This window comes from Cynoglossus semilaevis, unplaced genomic scaffold (assembly GCF_000523025.1).
Source record: "Cynoglossus semilaevis isolate Cse_v1.0 unplaced genomic scaffold, Cse_v1.0 scaffold543, whole genome shotgun sequence".
NCBI classification, from domain to species: Eukaryota; Metazoa; Chordata; class Actinopteri; order Pleuronectiformes; family Cynoglossidae; genus Cynoglossus; species Cynoglossus semilaevis.
Window position 1 is genome coordinate 1 of NW_007585149.1, and position 21056 is coordinate 21056.

Consider the following 21056-nt stretch of genomic DNA (forward strand, 5'->3'; position numbering starts at 1 on the left):
TAAGCAAGCAACATGGGCAGGCACATAATAGTTAGGCATTAATAGTTCACAGGCAGACTTTCTTTTTTGGCTTCCGTTGAAGTCTTGCAAGCAAAATAGTTAGCAGTTTTTCCAGACCGTTTTTGTAAGAAATGTACTCAAAAGCAAGCAGCAACCACAGGCACAGAGGCATTAATAGTTCAAAAGCAACACTATTTTGGTCTTGAACCAAACATTTGCCATTCATCAGACTTTGATGTCGCAAACATTAAACCAACAAACTAATGTATTATCGTAACTTATTTTATTAATGGAGGTGAGGGTGAAGTTAGCAAATTTGATCAATCTTATGTTTCTCAAGCGATGTTGGATTAACACCATTTTTTTAATACTCTCATGTTTGAATGTAGCGTTGTGATTTTCAAACGTCTGATAAAAAGTGACAACCCCAGTAAGACCACAGCAGCATTAACAGATCAAGATGCTGAACTGGGAAACAGTGCAGGCAGAATAGTGACATGCAGCATAGATGATGAGGAGGAGCAGGACAAAGAGGAGGATGAGGAGGAGGTGAAGGCGCCAAGATGCAGAGTAGTGGGTGTGGCCCAAGTCCTGTCAGTGCAGTGAAGGAAGAATCATTGGCACATTTGTCAACAAACAAATAAACTGCTTGATGTGGTCAACAACATGGGAGGCAACGTTATTTATCACGTCAATGTGCACTTTTCGAAAATGACAGCCATCATTTGGCACTGGAGTCATGGCAAATGCACACACACATACAGAAAGAAATACAGTCCTGGCTGAAAATCAGATTTTCATTTGGGGTTTGATTTTTTTTTTTTTTTTTCATTCATTCTGAAGCGCAGAACACACCCAGCCTGGCAGTGAGTGTAATCTATGTGTGTGGTTTGTTCTGGAGAAAAGCCATATATCGCTTCCAAATTGACAAAAAAGCTTTGTGAGATAAATTGGATTCTCCTGCCTGGATCAATACTCTGACTTTGTCTGTGTGTCTGAATACAGTGGAGCTGATCTCTACTATTCCACGGACAATGATCTAGTCTCTACAACCTCTATTGATCCCACCCCCGGTGTGGGTTACAGTAATGTACGGCCCGGCTTTCATGAACACAGACAGCAAATTTAAAAGTAGATACAAGAGGTTGGACCTGTTTGATTTCTGACAGGTTAAGAGGTCTGTGCTGTTATTAAGTCAGAGACCAGTAGGGGGCACTTGGTAAAATCCTTACTTCTTTTTCAACCTGCGGTCCTTCTCAGCCTGTGTTCCCAGTTTGCTCACACCCATGTCCTGACCCGCCAGGTCTGAGTCCATCATGGTCGCTGGTAACAGAAGAGCACAAAATGACATTTTCATACTCAGTGAAAGAACTACCTTAATTATTAATGTCCTTTTTCTAGAGTTTTATTTTGGCTTTTTGTTCAGCTGATCCATTGTTAGTTGGGTATTTTTTATTTTATTTTTTATTGTATTAAAATTAGCAGTTGTTGGCTCATCTGTTGCTACTTATTGGGTGAGTTTTTATGCTAACTTCTTGCTATTTGCTACTCTTGACTGACAGTGATCTTCCAGTGGGCTGAACTGAAAGATCAAAATTACTGAATAAAAAAGTTAGCGAAGGCTATGAAGGCACATCTGGAACATCAGCACTAACCTTAAAATGAACTTAGTAATTAGACGATTTACTTTAAGATTTAAGGTAGCCTATAGTGTCCCACTAACCTTGTGGATCTACCATGACCTGTCTGTGGGCCAGATGAGCCAGTCGACCTTTCTCCTTCTTCCCAAACAGTCGTCCTATAGAGGACTTGATGCCTTTCTTCTTGGGCTGTTTGTGCAGTGAGTCTGAGCTGCTGGCGACGCTGCTCAAAGCCTCAGCCTCCAGTGAAGCCACGATTCTAAGGAAATAAAGATAAAGACACATATTTGGTCTCTGTGTTGTATAATTCATTTTTTCCTATTTTTATATTTGGTCTTTATATTTGTGTTGTATAATTCATTTTTTCCTATTAAACTTAACGAAATTGGTAAAAATGTGGCAGTTTTTTAACACAATTTGGTATTTGGAGATGCAGCTGTGTTTGGTATTTGGGCCTCACCAAATAGTGTGTGGGTCACATTCCAGTCAAATCTGACTCCCTGCTGGTTTCCCAGACTACTTGGTGCGGTCTAATATAAAAAGCACTTTAATTGACGATAAGCTGTTGTACTTACTGCAAGCTATCAACAGCTAACTTCATTACATATGTTGACTAAGACCAATGTTGCTGTGATGTTATATGCAGATGATCAAGATTATATAAATATTAAGAAACACATAGAAAAGGTTTTACCATTGAACTATTTTTTATGTATTTCTTGACCAGTTGTTTAGTTTAAACCCACCCTCGTGCGTCGTTGTGCGAGGAGGCTGGCAGTGTGTGTGTCATCCTGACTGTGCGAGGTGTTGGAGGAGGCGACGTCTCACACTTAATGGTGGCCTTGTCTTCACGACCGTCCTCCTCCACTGCTGCTATCTGAGGGACGAGGACAGATAAACATCTAAGTACTTCAATTAATGTGGTTGTAAATTTATAGAGTTTTCCAAGTTCATACATATTTTTCCAGCTAAACGAACCAACTGTTAGAAATCAATCTCAAGCTAGTTACCGTAAGCTAGTTTTGCTTAATATATTGTCTACCGTTTAGTAATCCACAGGGCTGGGTTTGGCTTTGCTTTTGAGAAAAAAATGTGAATTTTTTTTTTTTACAAATTCAAGAAAATACAAAATTATTTTTTACTTTATTTTAAGCCACTGTTTTAAAAAACAATTATGTCATCTTAAAAATGATTAAAATCGTTCAGAAAGTCTGAAAAATTAATAATTTGTATTTAAAGAATTAACACAAATCCTGTGTTCTATCGTACAGAGACACGACAGCTGCAAGATGAAAGATCTGTTGTTATGAGTGACGTGTGTGTGGGTGTGTGTGTGTGTACCTTTCTCCTGTGTTTTCTCAGATCACTGGGCTGTGGGAGAACAAGACAAGCGTCAGTGACTCTAATTTAAAGCGGCGGCACAAACCATAACTTATGCTCGTCAGTAATAAATGAGAGGCTATTGGTTTATTGGTGCAAAATTATACACTATTAGATGCTCAGGAGCCGTCACCGTCAGTGAAAGGAGAGAACCAAATAGACAAATCAATACAGAGTAAATGATCAGAGTAGACATCACAAGATCAATAGATGGGATGTTCCTTTAAGAGCCTGTGATCGTATATTAAAGAAGACATCACATCCCTCTCCTGTTGCACGACATCGTGTGTGTGTGTGTGTGTGTATCTGTGTGTGAATATTTTTAGCTTTGAAGTGTTTCCACTGTGATGGGCTCATCTGGGCTGCTTACGCCTCAGGAAACAAACGGCGGGACATAATGTTGTCTATTCTGAGCGTCAGTGTGAGTGTGTGTCTTCACTGACAGCTGACAGAGCGAGAAGGTTCCTGTCACGATATTTTACTCCGCGCGCTAATGTGATGCAGTCAATCTTTAACTATTCATGCCGATTGCAGATGCCTTCGTAGCGCCGCAATGACAAACAAGGCAGTACGTGAGGCCAACAAAAATGTAAACAGACTTGGACTGTCTTCAACGTGAAATGCATCTCGTTTTTTCTTTTTCTGTGAAATCCAAGTGATAAGAGTTGTTATGGTGCATGATTTTCTGAAATGAATTTCTTGTTTGTGCAAAATTAAAAAAAACAAAACAATTTTTTGCACACTTTTGACTTTTCTTTGTGAAAACCTGGTTTTCAAACACTTCAGAGTTCAAGACTTCGAGTGATGAGAAAATTAACTGTAGCAGGAGTATATATATAAAAATATCTTTGGTTTTATCCCTTGTACTAATATGAAGAGATTTCAAATGTAAATGTTGATATGAGTATGGACATTTTTTCTCCATTGGTGCTTTTCTGCTCTGGTTCATGTGAGAGCTGCAGCAGTCCTTAGCCCAGTTTAAGCTCAATGCCACATACAATGTCATACAACTGAAATAATTGAACCAAAAAAAAAGAATTCTCTGTGTTTTTCCACTTATGTTGAGTGCAATGACCTGGAGTGATGATTCATTTACAGCCAGCAACCTACCAATGTCATGACACCCATTCGCTCCATGTCTCTAGCAGGACTCCTCGGATCAAGTTTAGGGGTGGAGTGACCACTAGGAGGGGAGGAGGAGGCCAAGGAGGAGGCTGTGGCTGAGGCAGTGATAGAGGCCCCGTGGTGGTGCATTCGGGCCAGGTTAAGACCATCCAGGCTGACACTGGCGACACGGTTCTCAATCTCCTCTGCTCGAAGCTCCGTGGACTCCTTCTCCTCCTGTATGAGGCTGGGAGACAACAGGAGACAGAGTCAAAAAAAAGAGTGGATATTTGATTATTTACAACATATTCCTTTAAAAGAATAACTTCATATTAGTAACAAATTGTCACAAAAGAGCCAAAAAAATAATAATTAGGTTAGCCATAGGGCAGTAATAATATGTAAAGACAATAAAAGCTAATAATTATAATTATTTCAAAAATAGCTATAAATTATGGTAGGAACAGCTTAAATAAAATATAGTTATGATTTTGAATAACAAATAAAAATGTACTTTTTCCAATGCAATAAAGGTAGCTGTGAGAGCTAGGCAAATGTATACCAAATGAGCTAGCTAAACAATCAAAAAATTAGTAAAGCCAATAGAGCAAAAAAAAAAAAAGAAGAAAGAACAAAAGTTGCTGTGTGATTTACACTTCTCATTTCAATGGACGTTCATACCTTGAGTTCCACTCATTAAAGTCCAATGTGTGGTGACAAAAGAAGAGCTAAAGTTCTCATCATTAGCCTGAACCATACCCTGGGTGTTGCTCTATAATTAGCCGAAAGCTCAGCTCCGACACCATCCCTGAATTAAATCTTCCTGCAGGAAAACGTGGCTCTTTGTCTGAGTAAATTAGCCAAAGACCAAAAGGCACATTAGGAAGTGCTGTTGTGCCTTAAGTTGTGCCTGAGGTTATGAATACGTATGAGTGTGAGATAATTAAAGTTTTTAACAAGTGAGAGGCTGATCACAGCTCCCTGAACACCAAGATCATGCAGGACCAGTGTTTGGTTCAGTGGTAGCTGCAATCTGCTGAAATATTGAGGAGATAAATCAAGGTTTCCAAGCAGCACATTCAGCCACATTCTAGCATAACATGAAACGCAGAACATTTTTTAATATTAAACTGCAGTTTTTGTCTGATTGTAGACAACTGGTTGTGGAGTGACTCAAAAAAGTAAATAAATGAATAAATAGATGGATCGATAATGATTGCAGAACACACAAATATAGTTTAAACATGTGAAAAAATGGCATAAAGTTAGTTACTAGTTCAACAATAGTTGGTAAAGTGCACGTTATGCAAATACTTGACAGTTAAAAACGGTTAATTGCTAATGTTCTGTAAAAAAATAAACTGAATCCTTAAAAGCCTTGGTTCCTGCGACAGAGCACTAAACCAAGAGTTTAGCAGATAAACTGAGCTGGGTTGTCTACAGTAAAGATGGCAGATGAACATATTTGGTAATCTGGTCTTTCCTTGAAAACAAATTTAATCAAGAGACAAGTTCCAGGTACCGGATTTCTTTGTTAATAGCGTCCAGCTGCTCCTGCAGCATCATGGCCAGGGTCTGTGCATCAGAGTGACCGCTGGGCGACAGCAGGTCCATAGAACTGAACAGAGTTTCCCTGTCGTCGTCGTCGATGTCCGACATCTCGGTGTCGCTCTCAAAGTGGTGACCGCCCAGAACGCCCAGCTGCTGCGAGCGCCACTCATGTTCACCCAGGGATTTAGCCTGAACATAGAAAAACACAGAAACAGATGCTGTACACACCACTGTAAATCTTACACAAAGCATTAAAAAATATTTAAGAATGTGAAAGAGCAGAAAAGAATGACTGTAAAAGGAAAATAGCCTGGCAGTTTGTTGAAAAAAACAAAAAAAAACAACATTACACAATTCATTAGACATTATTTTTAAAATGTAGAAAAATATTTTCACAGAAAAGTAATCTTCAAAAGGATAATATTGAATTAGATAAAAATCAGTATTTTAATGACTTAGCTAACTCAAAAAACAGAGAGATCACCTTTGTTTCCCTCAGGCCGACTCGACCTCTTCTCGGTCGACGAATGACCTTGGCTGAACGGTAGTGGTCAGACTGGGTTTCTGCCAAAGATCCGAGAGAGAACCGTAGCTCAGCTGATGTGTCCAGATGAGACCTGGAAAAGAACATTGTAAATAACCTTATTATTATTATTATTATTATTATTATTATTATTATTATTATTATTATTATTATTATTATTATTATTATTATTATTATTATTATTATTATTATTATTATTATTATTATTATTATTATTATTATTATTATTATTATTATTATTATTATTATTATTATTATTATTATTATTATTATTATTATTATTATTATTATTTAATTATTAATATAATTATTAATATAGCTACATAACGTATCATCTACATCTCTTTGTAGATGCTGTAAACCTGGCAGAGCTGTAATGTTATAACTCCATGCGGCATGAAAGAGAAGCCAGAGAGAAGAACCAAGAATAGAGGATAGGAGGGGGTCAGTGTTACAAGTGTTTCTAACAATAGAACTGGATAAATATAGCCACGTCTGCTGCAGATACAGCATCAGGAGGACGAGGAGAGATTTTTTATTTTATTTTTTACTGCTGTTAAAGCTCAAACTACATGATTTATACACTTTACCCAGGATTCCCAGTCAGAGAGAAGTTTGGAGGAGCTAGAGTCAGTTAAAATTGGGGGCCGTTTGAGAGAAGGCTCTACCCTCAGGACGGCCAGTTCTTATTGGTTAAAACCAAAAGAATTGGTTCCAAATTTCCAGGTTACACTTCCTCCGACAGCCTACTGTACCTGGACAGGGTTGGTTCAGTGAGGGATCCCGCCCTTAGTCTGAACTGATCCAGCTCTGACCTCAGCTTCTCTATCTCTTCTGCCAGGTGAGTCTGGAGGAGACAGTTTCCAGCAGTTAATGTCAACACTGCAGCTTGAAGCCAGAGAAGCTGATTAAAATCATACGACTGAAGAGAAGCTAACGATTAGAAGGTTTTGAAAAGTCATCAGAACGACAATTAATCAAATGCAAACAAACCTCACTCATTATTCCTCAGTTATTTAATACTTCATTATATGATGAAAAATGGAAGAAACTACCTACCTTCTCCTGTATGGACTCCTCGTACCGTTTTCTGTAGCCCTCTGAGTCCTGGATCAAGACGTTCTGGACGTGCGGAGGGAAACCAAAAGAAGGAAAGAAAATGAGTCTTTCAATGATTTATTCATCAACAGCTCAGATGTTTCCATGGATCTAAAAGCCACGTCTGACCTTCTCCTCCAGAGCAGCCATCCTCTCCTTCAGGTGGAGCTGCAGACGTTCGTTGGACTCTGTGAGGAGTCGGTCCACGGTGTCTGAGAGCCTCTTGTTATGCTCCTCGTTCATTTTTTCCCTCTGTCGAGCCTAAAAACATTTGTAAGATCAAATGTACATCACCACTTTTTTCATAATCTAATTAATATATTAGATACTGATATTAAAGCAAACACCAAGAAACTAGCCAATATTGACCTTACTATGACATTTTAGAAGCTAAAATTTGCTAGCACTACATCTGGTATTTAAATCTTATTCTTTTGCAAACCACTAGGGGCAGTCGAAGTCCAGTCAGTCATACACGTACCACAGTTTAACAACCAAAAATTTAAACCATTTTTACTTTATCATGACAAACATATTCCTGAAAGATGAACTGTTCATGGTCGAGAAGAACTGCTTTCTTCCTTTTTTTTTTTTTCCTGTGTTCTTGTCCAGATAAATATATGAATTAAGAAGTGCTGCTCCTCAGGGACAGAGTCCTGGAGCCGTCAAGCTCATGTCTCAGCAGCTGCCTGGATCCACGCCTCCACACTCCAACTCTGACTCACCCTCAACAGCTCCTGGTTCTTCTCCTCCAGCTGGCATTCCAAGTGCCGCATCCGCTCCTCGATGCTCCCGTGGCGCTCCTCCGCCTACAGACAATACACAGCAGAAACAGAAACAAAACAGGGAAACCATGTTTACACTAACTAAAGAAAAAAAACAGCAGAACAATAACAACGATCAGACAAACAGAAGCTTCCCCTCCCAGAACGCTAAGATGAGGTTGAACTGGGTGAGGAAAAGCAGAAAATGAAAAGGCATGGGAGACTGGAGATGAATCACATCACACCACGCTAAAACCATCTCTAATGAACCCCATTATTTTTTTGATTTATTAAATTCATTTATATTTAACATAAATATTTTCAAAAATACATATTCACATTTAAACTAACAAATAGTTGTAAGGTCATGCAGGTGCATGATCGCATCTACCCCTGAGTTCAGCTGTTGTATGAGGATTTACTTGCTTTTCATTGGCTGGCATTTGTTCAGTAATAAGCAGATCGTCGTCTGTGAAGAAATTACACAGCATCAACAGCAGAGTTGGTTGTCTGTGAAATATTTATGGTCACACAGAATAAAATGTCATGAATCTGATGTGTGGAAGATGAACAATAAAAACTGAACTAAACAACTTGCAGTACAACTTGTATTACAAACGGCAAGTATTCATTTCTGGGTTTCATTAACAATAAAGAAAAAAGTCTGTAACAGGAAAAACTGGAGGAATGAATGTGTGTATAGGCACTGAGCAGTAATTTGGTCACAGTGGGAAGAGAAATCTCAAGGGGGCAGCAGAGAGGAGAGGAATGGAATGAGAAACAGATGTAAAAAAAGAAAGAAAAATCTTTATGTAGAAGACCTAGGAGCTTTAACGTCCTTTGATTCTACCATCCTAAGAATAGAACGTTGGAGGCAGATACACAGAAATATCACAGACAACAACATGGACCTGGAGCTGATGTGCAGATGTGTGTCAGATTGCTTCTTCATCACTAGCGTGTGCATCTGTGTATGAAACGTAGCTCTACCTTGGTGAGCGCCGCTATCCTCTGGGCCAGTTCGGCCTCCACCTCCGGCAGCGTCTCGGCCTTCCTCATGGTCTGTTGGAGCTTCTGCTCAGCCAGTTCGAGACGTTCCTGCAGCTGCCTGTTCTTCTCCTCCATCTTCACACAAACAGGAAAAAAGATCGTTAAAATATACAAACATTTTGGAGAGATTCGAAGATTTAAAGATTCAATTTTATCTATCGGAATCTCTGTTCTACTCTTCTCTGCTCATGGCAGAACAGCGTCACCTTCTGGTTGAAAACCAAATTTCAGATGTGACTTTGTGACCTGTGTCTTCATGTCAGCATAGAAGCAGAAGAGTCAGAACAGCAGCTGCTCACTGCTGACCGGCACTGATTGTTGGAGCTTCTTTGACTCAGCAGGAGGACGAATGTCCTGATGACACATCCACTCAGAAACAGAACTTAAATCAACAGAGATGGAAAACTGTGCCAAACATTTGTCACTTGTTTTGTCCCTTCTGTTGTGTCTAGTGTTCATTTCAACACTCACTTGATTTCTGAGTTATTTTCGGCGAAGCTGTTCACTGTTTAAGAATGAGACTACAATATATCTACATAAAACATACAAAAAATATGTATGTATATATATATATATATATATATAATATGTATAATATATATATATATATTAAACACATAGAAGAATTAGAGCAGAACAAAACATATTTTAGCTTTATTTTGATTAAATGTTAAAGAAATCCACAGAAAGTGAACTTCTGATTATTTCTTTTCATTTCCTCCATCACTCCTTCCAGTCGGAGCTCAGCTGTAGTTCAGAGTGTGCTCTCACTGAAAAAGCCTCTCTTGTCAAGTAAGACCGTGCAATCTATCTGATTGGCTGCAATGAATCAAAAGAACGCCGAAGAAAGCAGCAGCAGGATAATTCTGTGCTGTGGTTTGAGCAGATTGCCATCTATTACATCAATACCCAGAACCACTCTAATTCATGTGCATCCTCTCAGAGAAAAACATCTAAGGAAAATGATGGAGGAAATAAAACAGTACTTTTTTTCTGGCAGTAATTTCTATTAAAATGTCAAGAGGTTCCCTGCCAGACAAAAGTCTCTGAATCAGCTCTAAAGTTCTCCAGAAATCCAGCTGCACACAGTTTTATCTGTCTCCACTGTCCAGTTAAAGTGATGAGTCAGCAGAGATTGGTCCATTTCTGCAGCCACCTGGACTCTAACGAACTCGAACGAACCACCGCACTAAAGACAAGGAGTTTACTGAAGTTTAGGAGCGGAAATGGCAGAACAAAAAACCACAAAGTTTGGGGTCCGGAGCCAATCATAGCAATGTGTGAGGGCGGGTTTTCGACCTGGGCGGTTCTAGTGTCCATCAGAGGACCGTGTATCTACAGTAAACAACCGTTCACACTCACATTCACAGTTTATTTGGTGTGAACGTTTGACATAATCCTGCATGTATTCGCTGTATTTGTAAAAAGTAAAAACTGACAGATTCAACACATATTTAATTGTGAGCAACCAGAATAGACACGATTTGTTTTCATTATGATAACTGGCTGCAGACCTGTCTGAGGAAAGCCTCCTTATTGGCCAGCTCGTTCTCCAGTTTGTCGTTGATGTCATGCACTGAGGTGGACTCTCTCTGAGCGCTCAGGTAACGCTTCTCCAGCGTGACGATCCGTTCTTCCATGTCCTCTTTCTGACACATGGCCTGCGTGCACAAACACAAAGGTGTCAGGTCTCATCAGCACAGCTGCAGCGTCAGGGAGGAACGACAGCCTTGACAGGGTTCAGTAAAAAAAGGAAAAACCAAAGAAACTGTGCAATATCTGCTTTTGTTGTTAAAAATAAATCTCAAACACGCTCCAATATTGGGGGAAGACGTTTTAGCAATTTTTTTTTTTTTTTTTTAACTGGAATTAATTGCAGACCAATATGCATTTTACTTACAGAATTTCTCTGGTATCTCAGTTAGCATTTAGCTACCTAATGCTAATTAACAAAATCAACAAACTTTTCATTGTCGTTTTTCTCGTTCGGCTTTATATGTTCTGCATAATTGTGACCAATTTCTCTGTGATTACATTTTTATGTGATCAAAAATTTAAAGCTTACTTGTGTTACCATTTAGTACAGTCATTTATCATTTTTGTCTATTTTTGCTAACCTTTTGCTATTCGTGGCATTTATTTTAGATCAAATGGGTTCTTTCTTAGACTTTTATCGGGTTTGGAGTTTTTTTCTGACTTTCCTGCAGTTTCAGGCTATTTTGTAGGTCATTTTAAGCTTACTTTGAGCTAGTTTGCTACATTGTTTTAGTTTTACGTATTTAACTATTGTGAGTGAATTTAGCTAACTTTTTATTTAACTTAAATAAATCCTAGGCTGTGTTCAGCCTCACTGATCAGGATAACTACAACATTTGGATCACTGAAGCAGCTTCTATTCAACAGTTCTTCATAAACAGTCCGGGTGATAAAACCTTACATTAACACACTGCGGTTTCCCCAGGCCAACAACAACAACAACAACAACAACAACACAATCTGTACAGTAAGAGGGTAATTTCCTGCTGCAGCACGATACATGGAGTTAGACCCACTAAAATAAAGCTATATTTATGACAGTGGTTGTTTAGAGATAGGGCTGAATGACGTGCTGCCGTCCTCAGCCTGAGTGCAGAGTAATAACCCACTGATAAAGGCCAGAGTTGATCAGAAACACAATCACAATCACTGCGTTGTTGCAATCAATAGTCATTTAAACTGAAGGCTGCACGAGATCAGCTTATTTTATGTGTACTGTATAATTCACTGCAGTTCAACCCACACGTGGTACGCATACCGCACTCCCACCAGGCTTATGTTGACACTCCTGGTCACTAATTTAATACACAAATGGTCATTTTCAATTGTTTTTCCAGGCAATAGCTTTCAAGTGACAAGGATTTGTTTTGTGCTTGTAAATAATTCAACTTGGAGTTATTATTGTGAGGTGGGTGGAACACAATCAGAGGCTTGTTCTACTTTGATTTTGTGAGCTGGTCTCTGTAAGGCAGGGTTATGTGACCTCCAGAGTTTGTCTGTTTACAGATACAGTGTGTTTACTGTCATACAGCAGTTGTACCCAAGCAAACATATGTTAATGAAGTAATGTGTACTTGATTCTGTGGTACTGTAAATACACAAGCGAGAGTAGCTGTGGATTCAGAGGGTGAAGATTTAAAAATAAAGTTCAGAGCAAAACAATAGATGAAAACAAGACAAAAAGAATAAAACATGTTCCCAGCAGCAATCGTATAGAAGGAAAGAAGAAAGAAAAACGGGAAAAGAAAAGCTGAAAATTCCAGGAGTTTATCCAAATACTAATGATAATGTTTTAAAGTTAACCAATAATATAAGAATGAATGAATGAATGTAATACTAATCTGGTAACATTTGACTTCAGATTAACATGCAAGTCAGCTAACAGTTGGCCAAAGTTGACGTGTTTCTTCGTGTTCTTGTTAATCCCACCTCTTTGATGTCCCTCTGGTACTTGTTGTTCATCTCCTCTGATTTGATGAGGTCCTTCCGGGCTGTCTCCAGCTCCTGCTCCACCTCCGACACCCTGGAGGAGAGGGAGGACATGCGCTCCTTCATCTGGGCCAGCTCGTAGTTCTGTTTCTCTAGAAGGTCCTGCAGCTCCACCACCTGACTGGCCTCATGGGCCGACTCCATGGAGCCATTAGACAGCCGCTGACGGGAAAAAAAAACATAACACAAAAAGTTGGTTTGCCTCAGTATCAAACAAAATAAAACACAAAAAGTTGGTTTGCCTCAGTATCAGATTAGACAAATGACATGTTTTCATCAGAGAACTTTGAGGCTGTTTAATTTCATATCGTGTTGCTTCTGACACTGTTCTGTCAGGGTTTATGCTGAACTAGGCTGAAAACATTTTTGTAGAATAATGTCAGAGAAGCTGAACTGTGTCAGACTTTTTCAGAGGACTCCAGAAATGGACTATAGCGTTAGCGCGCTTACTCTGAAACTAACATTTCAAGTGAAATTAGACAAAATCATTGCCAACAACCTCCTCCTAAAAACATAGAGCCAAGAAAATTACAATCAGAACTCAGATGAAGCAGAGGGAAAATAAATCCTTACCTTTTTTTCCTGTCATACCGTGATCTCCTGCAATGACTGACGTAAACCCTGAAGAAACAGTCTAGCCTCAACTTCAAAGTCATGAAGATTGATTTAAATTCCAGCTCAGGATGTTCTTCACACTCTGTTATTTTCCCTCTGCTTCCATTGGTGTGTGGCAAATAGTGGCAAAAATGAGGATGAGAGAAACACTTCACGCTGTCGGAGCAAATGCCTTAACTCCATCACCATCTTCTTTTTTTGCCACCTACGGCTCAGTCTTTTGTCTATTCGACGGAGCCACAGTCTCTTACCAGTCATCATAGCAGGTCTCACTACAGCACTGTCGTACAAACCTTCCCTTTTAACTTTGCTGCTATTCTTCTGTCACAGATCCCACCCTGCCTGGACACTTTTCTTCATCTCTTCTGTGCACTGTTAATTACTCTGGATGGTTGACCCTAGGTTTTTGAACTAATCCACCTTTACTACCTCTACTTCTTCACAGTTCATCTCAAGGCAGTCTTGAGACATGAAACTTTATTAGAAATGGAATCAAAGAATTTAAAATTCCACATTATTTACTATACATATGTTGATACATAAACAAAATGTGACCACTCTATTTAACACACCCAGTAAACATTAGTATGGACGACTCCATAGACATTTATTTTAAGACACCCTGGAGGGCCACACAAAATGACCTGGTGGGCCGGATTCAGCCCGCAGGCCTTGAGTTTGACACATGTGGACTAGATGCTCACCTTGCCGTGGACCTTCTGTTGGGTCTCGCTGTCCAGTATGTCCTCGCTTGCGTCCCCAGATGCCACTTTCCTCTGGATGTGAGCATTCTGTTCCCGTAAGGCCACAATCTGCAGGAAAGCCACGAGACACACATTTTGGATTACTTATCCCCACAAAGAAACATGAGGAGCTAATGTTGGGTGAAAAAAAAAATCACATCACTATGTGCATATGTTTCCCTAAATTTTTCTTCATTATCCAAACCTCCAGAGATCTCAGTGTTTTCGCCTGAAAAATCGTTTACCCAGAAGCACCGACTCATTACAGCCGTCGTCATCTGTTAAGTCACGCTCTCTTCTAATGCAATTCCAATGAATAACAGTGTGTTCCTCAGGCAGAAATTCTTGACTTTAACTTCAACTGATCCGAACTACAATGACTGTGATTATCTCCTCCCGCGGACCTCGTTATCACCCGTTCACTGCCTGACAACAAGTGTCCCCCAGTCTTATTCCCGTCTGTCACACAACTGATGTGGAACTACAATAATTAGGTTCTTGTCATGACGACGGCAGCAGCAGAGGAGGCAGCATGTGTTTAAAAATCTGTCTTGAGATGAAGCAAGTGGAAGTTACAGACAGTGATACTGAACTCATCAGAACCAACGGCCTGCCTGAAAGTTCAACAAATTACAAATCTCACAGATATCGTTTCGCTCGTGTTTTATTAACAATGTGGTAGTTTTCCACTTATTTTTGTGCCTGTTTTTAAAGACAAAGTCTTCAGTCACTGTTTGACTTAAACAGTTTTGCTCAAGTTAGCTTTTCCTAAATTTTAGCTCTCCTATTTTAACATTTGGCTGGTTTTTGTTTTTGTAGTCATGCTAGTCTATTTTTGCAGCTATTCTGTTACAGCAAGCATTGATCCCCAACCAACTTTAAACTATCTCTTGATATTTGATTTATATTGAAGACCATTTTGGCTAAAGTTTCGGCTAACAGCTGACCCCTAGTCTAAACAACTTGCAGTAATTTCTAGGCTATCAATGACCTGAAATGTTATGGATGAGCAATTTATCTGAAATGTAATATAAACGTGGTCTTTGTGAGGCTGGCGTCCACCACAAAGGAGACAGTACTGCAACTACCATTACAGAGCCCTGAGGATCAAACATTCTGTGTTGTTTATTCTCCTTTTTGGTGGAAGCAGTCTAAAGGATTGTACTATCCCTACAGCAGTGACTTTTAATCTAAAATCTCAGCTCAGATACAGAAACTGTAAGAAAACAAAGACACTGGAACTGTCCATGGTGCTGGTTCGTTCCTGCACAGAATTGCAGCCTTATTTCTGTACTTTCATGACTTAAATGACTGGGGACCGACACTCAACATCAACTAGTCAGGTTTTCTACACAATCGTATTTTGACTCAACTCTGAATGACTGTATATCCAGATGGATTCTCTCTATCTCTCTCTATCTTCCAGCAAATTCTCTACCTCACTCATCCCTGCGGTGGTCAGTGTGGTCTCCTTAACACCTCTCACTGCCTGAGGTCAGAGGCTGGTGATTTTATCAGAGATGCTCGTGCCAGGCAAACCTCCCTGCTGTGGGCAACATGAACCCAAACACCTCCCTCCACTCCAAATCAATTACCAGCCTGCAGGCTCCTCACTCTGCCTGAGCCTCTGAAGAGTGGACGTTTCTATTCAGACGGTGGTATTTGAACTGTCTTTTCCAAACCTAACAGTCTGATCATTCCTCTGTCCACTGTGCACAGATGGTGGTTAACCAGTTGCGAGGAATGGTCTCTCAGAGGCTGCATTGTGTTTTTCAACCTTGGCTGTTTGAGATGTGAGAAAAGTGTTGCAACATCGTACTTCACTGAAGAGAAGCCAGGGATTTCAGCAACAGAAAAAGGACAACTGCGTCCAAGATTTGAGGAAATACACTTTTTCTTAGGTTGGCTGTGGTATTTAGCTATCACATATACATACCCAAGTCCTTCTTACAAGACACTCATTGGTTCTTGTTTGCAGTGGCCGTCCTTTTACTAACACAACACCAGCCCCTGGCTGATCTTTAATGATCCTTAGTGCTTTAAACAAGGCTAAAAGTTCACACAGTCAAACCAGAATGAGCCAAGATTAAGTAATATTAGTTGAAAGGTTTAGAGCTGCAAAAGATAATAATAACTGGAAATGAACCAAACTGATTTCAACACACAAGGAAAAACCATGATACAGCTGCAAAGGCCTCTAATAAACTCATAAATAAAACATCTCAATCATTCTACAGCTGCTGCTGGAGCTGGTCGTCTCAACCTCAGTCTGGATTATTGTTTCCTCCATATCTCCACGCCTGATCAGTTGTGCTTTAAGCAGTCTCATTCACACACACACACACACACACACTCATATTCTGTGGTAAGAAACACAACCCACTTTGACATTCACCTGCCATCTTATCCACTCCTTCCTCTCTCCTCTCCACACTGACCCCCTGCTCTTCACCTGTCCTCTCCTCTAACTACTTCTCCTCCTCCTCCTCCTCCTTGTCCTCCTCAGTGGCTCCTACTAAAGGCCACAGTGTCAGACTGGCATGGATGTCAGGCTGTGAAGTGCCAGCCTGAGGCAGAGTTTTTTTTTCTCTCTCCTGGAACAAGACCATCTGCAGTGAGAGAGAGAGAGAGGGGGAGAGCAGCTCTGCCACTTCTGCTGCTCTGAGAGTCACGAGGAGAAGAAAGAGGAGGAAGAGGAGGGAGGAGTATTTGAGGAGGAAGGAGAACGACCAATCCTTCGTCAGCATCTGTGCTGTAGAGACACTTCTATATGTTATTGTATGTCATCGTTCCTCTGCAGATGAGTAGAAGAAACGTCTGCAGATGTTTGTGTCCGAAGTCATACATTATTCAGGAAACAGATCTGGAGTCAGATTACAATATGTATAAGGTTTGCCTCTATATACACAGCAGTATGTGCTCCCTCTGTAATGACATGCACCTCACTCATTAATGTTGTTTTTTTTTCTGGTTATTTTTTTATCAACTCACAATTCCACAAGGATATTTACATATTTTTGTCATTTGTCCTTGGTTGAAACCTGGTGTAAACAGCATTTCCTTTGCATTTCTGCAAATCACTGAATGACTGAGTCAGTAAATAATAGTCAATCGATCTGTCAATTATGAGGCCACAAACATGGGGCAGATATATAATGGGGAAAGGAAAATATTAACATGACATTAGGGTAAAATAAATCCGAAAGAAAAAATATAGATATTAACCCGAAAAATATAGTGTCAATTAGAAGAGAGCTTTTTACCTCCTGATTGGCTGCAGTAAGCTCCTCCTCCAGTGCAGAAACTCTCTCCAGTGACACTCGTAGTCTCTCCCTGACCTAAAAGAAAAAGGTACTTTTTTGTCGTTTTTTGGAGGATTTTCATAGACAGTCTTTATGTGTTAACACGCTTGGATTTAGAATCAAGCAAATCAAAAAAACAGGTGGGAACATCTGACTTACCTTCTCATCCAGGGCTTTGTGGTGTTCAAACAAGGACTTCAGTGCTTTGAGAACTTCCACCTCACTGGAGACACCTGATGGAGACTGAGCCTGACGTTTCACCACTGTCATTCTCAGGGACCGCTCGTGTCTTGACACCAGACACTCCAGATGTTCCAGCAGTAGCTGAGGACACACACAGGAAACACATCATCTCATTAAAACCATTTGGTTTGCGCCCCTTGCTACTGAAAGAGGGAATATTTTGAAATATTTGGAAATGATCTCCAAAGCAGTTTTAAAGTAGGCATCTGGAATGAAAACCCTAGACGCCGTTCTGAGAATTCTGGACTGGGGACACTCAGGAATACTCTCAGAAGAGCCGTTTATTTTAGGGAAATTAATATGGAAACAAAACTAAAGTTTCTCATCATGAGCATGTTGGCAACCATGGGTATTTGCACTACAAAAATAAACAACTTGTGTTTGCTTTCCTTTCCTCTGAAGGATGAACAGAGGATTTCAAACATCTCAGTAGGTGCAAGGGATAAAATCCCTGCAGGAGAATAAGATCCTGAAAATCCTGTAAAATATTATGAAATCCTGGTTGAGAGAAAAAATGAATATCCTTCTTTCTCTGGTCTACCTGATGGAACCGTCTTGTCTCCGTGAGCTTTATCAGTAGACAACAAGTCTACAGTTTGTACAGTACAAACGTCTAAATATTACATCGAGGCTCTGCCTCCAGGGCAGACAGCTTGATCCCAATCAACAAACATTTTCATCCCGTTTTACATTTCTTCAGTTTCTGTTAAAACATTTTTCACTGTCAACAAAACAGTTCCTGGAAAAATTGAATTTCTCTTGAATGTCACGCTATTTGAAGCAAGGAGCTATAATTTCTGAAAATCTTTTAAAAAATAGCTAATGTTTAAACAATCTTAAATCTTTTATATCTTGTACCACTAAAATAAGAGCACTTTTACACAAGCACTGTTTGGTCTGCTTTGACAAATTTGAGTCCACATATATTTTGGGGACAGCACAAAATAAAGCCGATTGAGATGTAAAGAGTGGTCTGTGGTTATCAGGGTTATAACACACAGTTGTGTCTTAGGAGGAACCAGCTTGTCTTGCATTAGATCTGGAGTGATATTTTGAGTATGGCTACCAGAGGTTTCCTCTTGGTGACCTTTGTGCTGGGCTCCCTGCTTGAAAGCAGACAAAGTTTAATTTATCTTGGTTAATTAAAGTTTGGACAGCCTGGCTGACTTTGCGAGGTGTTAATAAAGTGACAGAGTGAAAATGAAGTTTGTTCTTGTTTCTCACACCTCACTTCCTCTTCCTCCCTTCTCTCCCTCGCAAATTACTGTTCTGGTTCAGACACCAACCAGAGGTAAAAATAATCACTGATTCATAGAATGCTGGGTTTTACTTGTCAACAGCAGAAAAACTGTGTGTGTAGCATAAGAACATTTTTTTTATACCCAGCTGAGCCATGAAATTAAAAACGTGGGTTTTTTTTATAGTTTAAACAGCACTTTGAAGTGGACACTGCAGGACATCAGAGGAGACAGAAAATCGAGGAGTTCCTCCTCACCCTCGTGTTGTTCCTCTCTGCTTTCAGCTCAGAGATCTCCTCCTCCTTCTCCAGCAGCTGCTCCCTGCAGGCGTTCAGCTCCTTGGTCAGTGCAGCAAACTCCTGAAGGACAGAGAAGAAAAGAAGAAGAGGGTCAGGACCGAACGACACCACAAAAAATTCAAACAACAATTGCTGTGGGAGAGCAGTGAAACCCAAAGACGGCTTAAATCATTAGAATTCATCACACAGGATTTTAGCCAGGTTTTACCTTTGGTGATATTTGAATATGTTTTTTAATTTTTTTTTTGACTCCAAGCTGTAGTAGTAACAACATTAAGTAGATAGACTTATAAGGTTTCCTAACTGTTTCTTTTGTAATTTGATTTCCAATAAACAGAGTGCTACAATTTTGAAGAGTCCAAATCATTCAATCCAACACACAATGAGGAGGAAGGACTGAAGAGTCCAGTGATAATCTGTGGATGATGGAGGATCAGCTGCTGCAGGCACAGTGCCACGTGCACTGGATTTACAACTGAAGCACCGAGCGACAGCAGAGACCTGCACTTTGGTGTTGGCTGTGTATTAAAACATTTTTACTACAAACTGTGAACAGGAGCTCGCTGTAGCAGCAGGAGTCACGGACGTGACATCGCCTGTTTCTGCCCCCATACAATTTTCAGCATTACAGGACTAATTCATCTGTCAATTTAAAAAAATAATTAATATTGATAATACTGAAATTAAATAAGAAATGATCTGAAATTAGGGAGCCAATTCAAAATAGCAGTTTTAAGCATTAAAAATACAAAATGTAATTGTTACACATGATAATTTGAGCCAAGTCCAAACACTTTCTGAAAAATATTTAACTGATTTCTTGATTAACGCAGTAAAACCTTCTTGCCAAAAACGGAATTCTTCTCACAAGCTTTGATCTGACAATCGTAGCTCTCATTGTTATTCCCAGACAGTTCACCACCTGCCTCTCAGGTGACAAGGGCAATAACTCAGGGTTACAAACAAAACTCCAAGGGAAGAGTGGTGACAAAATTGTGGCTCATAACCATACGGTGGAGCAACAAATCCTGCTGGACTTTATAGAGCAACAAATCCCCAAAAAACAAGGAACCCATATGCACAGTGAGAATCATAAAATCACCACTGACTGAAACCAGAGAGGATTTACTTGGTGATCAAAGACAAGACTGTGGTTAGAAAATGGAGAACATGGCAGCACCAATCACAGTTTATACTTTGACTAGATCACACGACACTGCCAGTTGTTATGATTATGTAGTTATATGACAAAACCAAAACACATCAATATTGTCACAACCTGGAAATAGCTAATTCATAAAAACATCATTAAACAAAAACACAAGATAAAGATATTAATAAAATGCCAGGTTAATTTGAGCAATTAAGCTAACCTTAAGCAGCAGGAAATGTTAAAAGACACTGCCTAGCTTCACTTAGGTTGCCTCAAAAATGTGCTTAGTCGTCATCAACAGCAATAACAGGGGACTGTGGCTGGTAGTTAAAAGGGACATAAATATTGAAAAGCCAAAGGGATGTGATAAAATTTGGTTAAAACATTGTGTTTGCATTGTCTTTTTCCAACTATAAAAACACACAACTGTGTTAAGCAAAGGTTGGAGCCGAATCACAGAGAAAAGGGCAAAACCACGGGGGTGAAGAGGTGTTTTTAACACTGTCACTGCCTAAAGGCCACACTGTCACAATGTAAGAAGATAATTGGCTTTGCTAAAAGAACTTTTCACACACAGCACACAAACTGACCAAAAAGGTAATCCTAAAATTGTCTCCCGCAAACTGGAATAAAACATTAGCCTCCTGCCGCTAGCGTACGGTTCTCTAAAATGGTCTGTATTAGCTCACTTTATAAATGTCATCCTCTCTAGCATTGACACTATTTTAATTAAGTTTTACCAGAGGGAAAATGTGGTACAAACACACACTCCCACACATATACACACCCCAATACACACACAGAGGG

At 39.7% G+C, this 21056-nt stretch overlaps 1 protein-coding gene across 1 annotated transcript; it reads right to left on the reverse strand.

Moving 5' to 3' along the window:
• Positions 1–38: 38 nt before the first annotated feature.
• On the reverse strand, positions 39–19260 carry LOC103398907 (liprin-alpha-2). The gene is made up of 18 exons (XM_008337660.3): positions 19055–19260; positions 17476–17640; positions 17278–17352; positions 13976–14083; positions 12597–12818; positions 10646–10792; positions 9072–9206; positions 8043–8126; positions 7447–7578; positions 7279–7341; positions 6975–7066; positions 6160–6292; positions 5647–5864; positions 4131–4371; positions 2982–3011; positions 2387–2517; positions 1724–1899; positions 39–1323 (listed from the first exon to the last, which is right to left on the reverse strand). Exons 2-18 carry the CDS (start codon positions 17584–17586, stop codon positions 1229–1231), a joined length of 2193 nt encoding a protein of 730 aa, XP_008335882.1. The 5' UTR covers positions 17587–17640; positions 19055–19260; the 3' UTR covers positions 39–1228.
• Positions 19261–21056: the final 1796 nt, after the last annotated feature.

What these genes read in the sequence shown, in the direction of transcription:
- LOC103398907 (XM_008337660.3), bottom strand. Translation starts at nt 17,586, where the DNA reads ATGACAGTGGTGAAACGTCAGGCTCAGTCTCCATCAGGTGTCTCCAGT. An exon ending in TCGGCCTGAGGGAAACAAAG is followed by an intron (nt 5,865 to 6,159) that starts GTGATCTCTCTG and finishes TTCTATGTTCAG; the next exon opens with GCTAAATCCCTGGGTGAACA. An exon ending in GGTCATGGTAGATCCACAAG is followed by an intron (nt 1,324 to 1,723) that starts GTTAGTGGGACA and finishes TTCTGTTACCAG; the next exon opens with CGACCATGATGGACTCAGAC.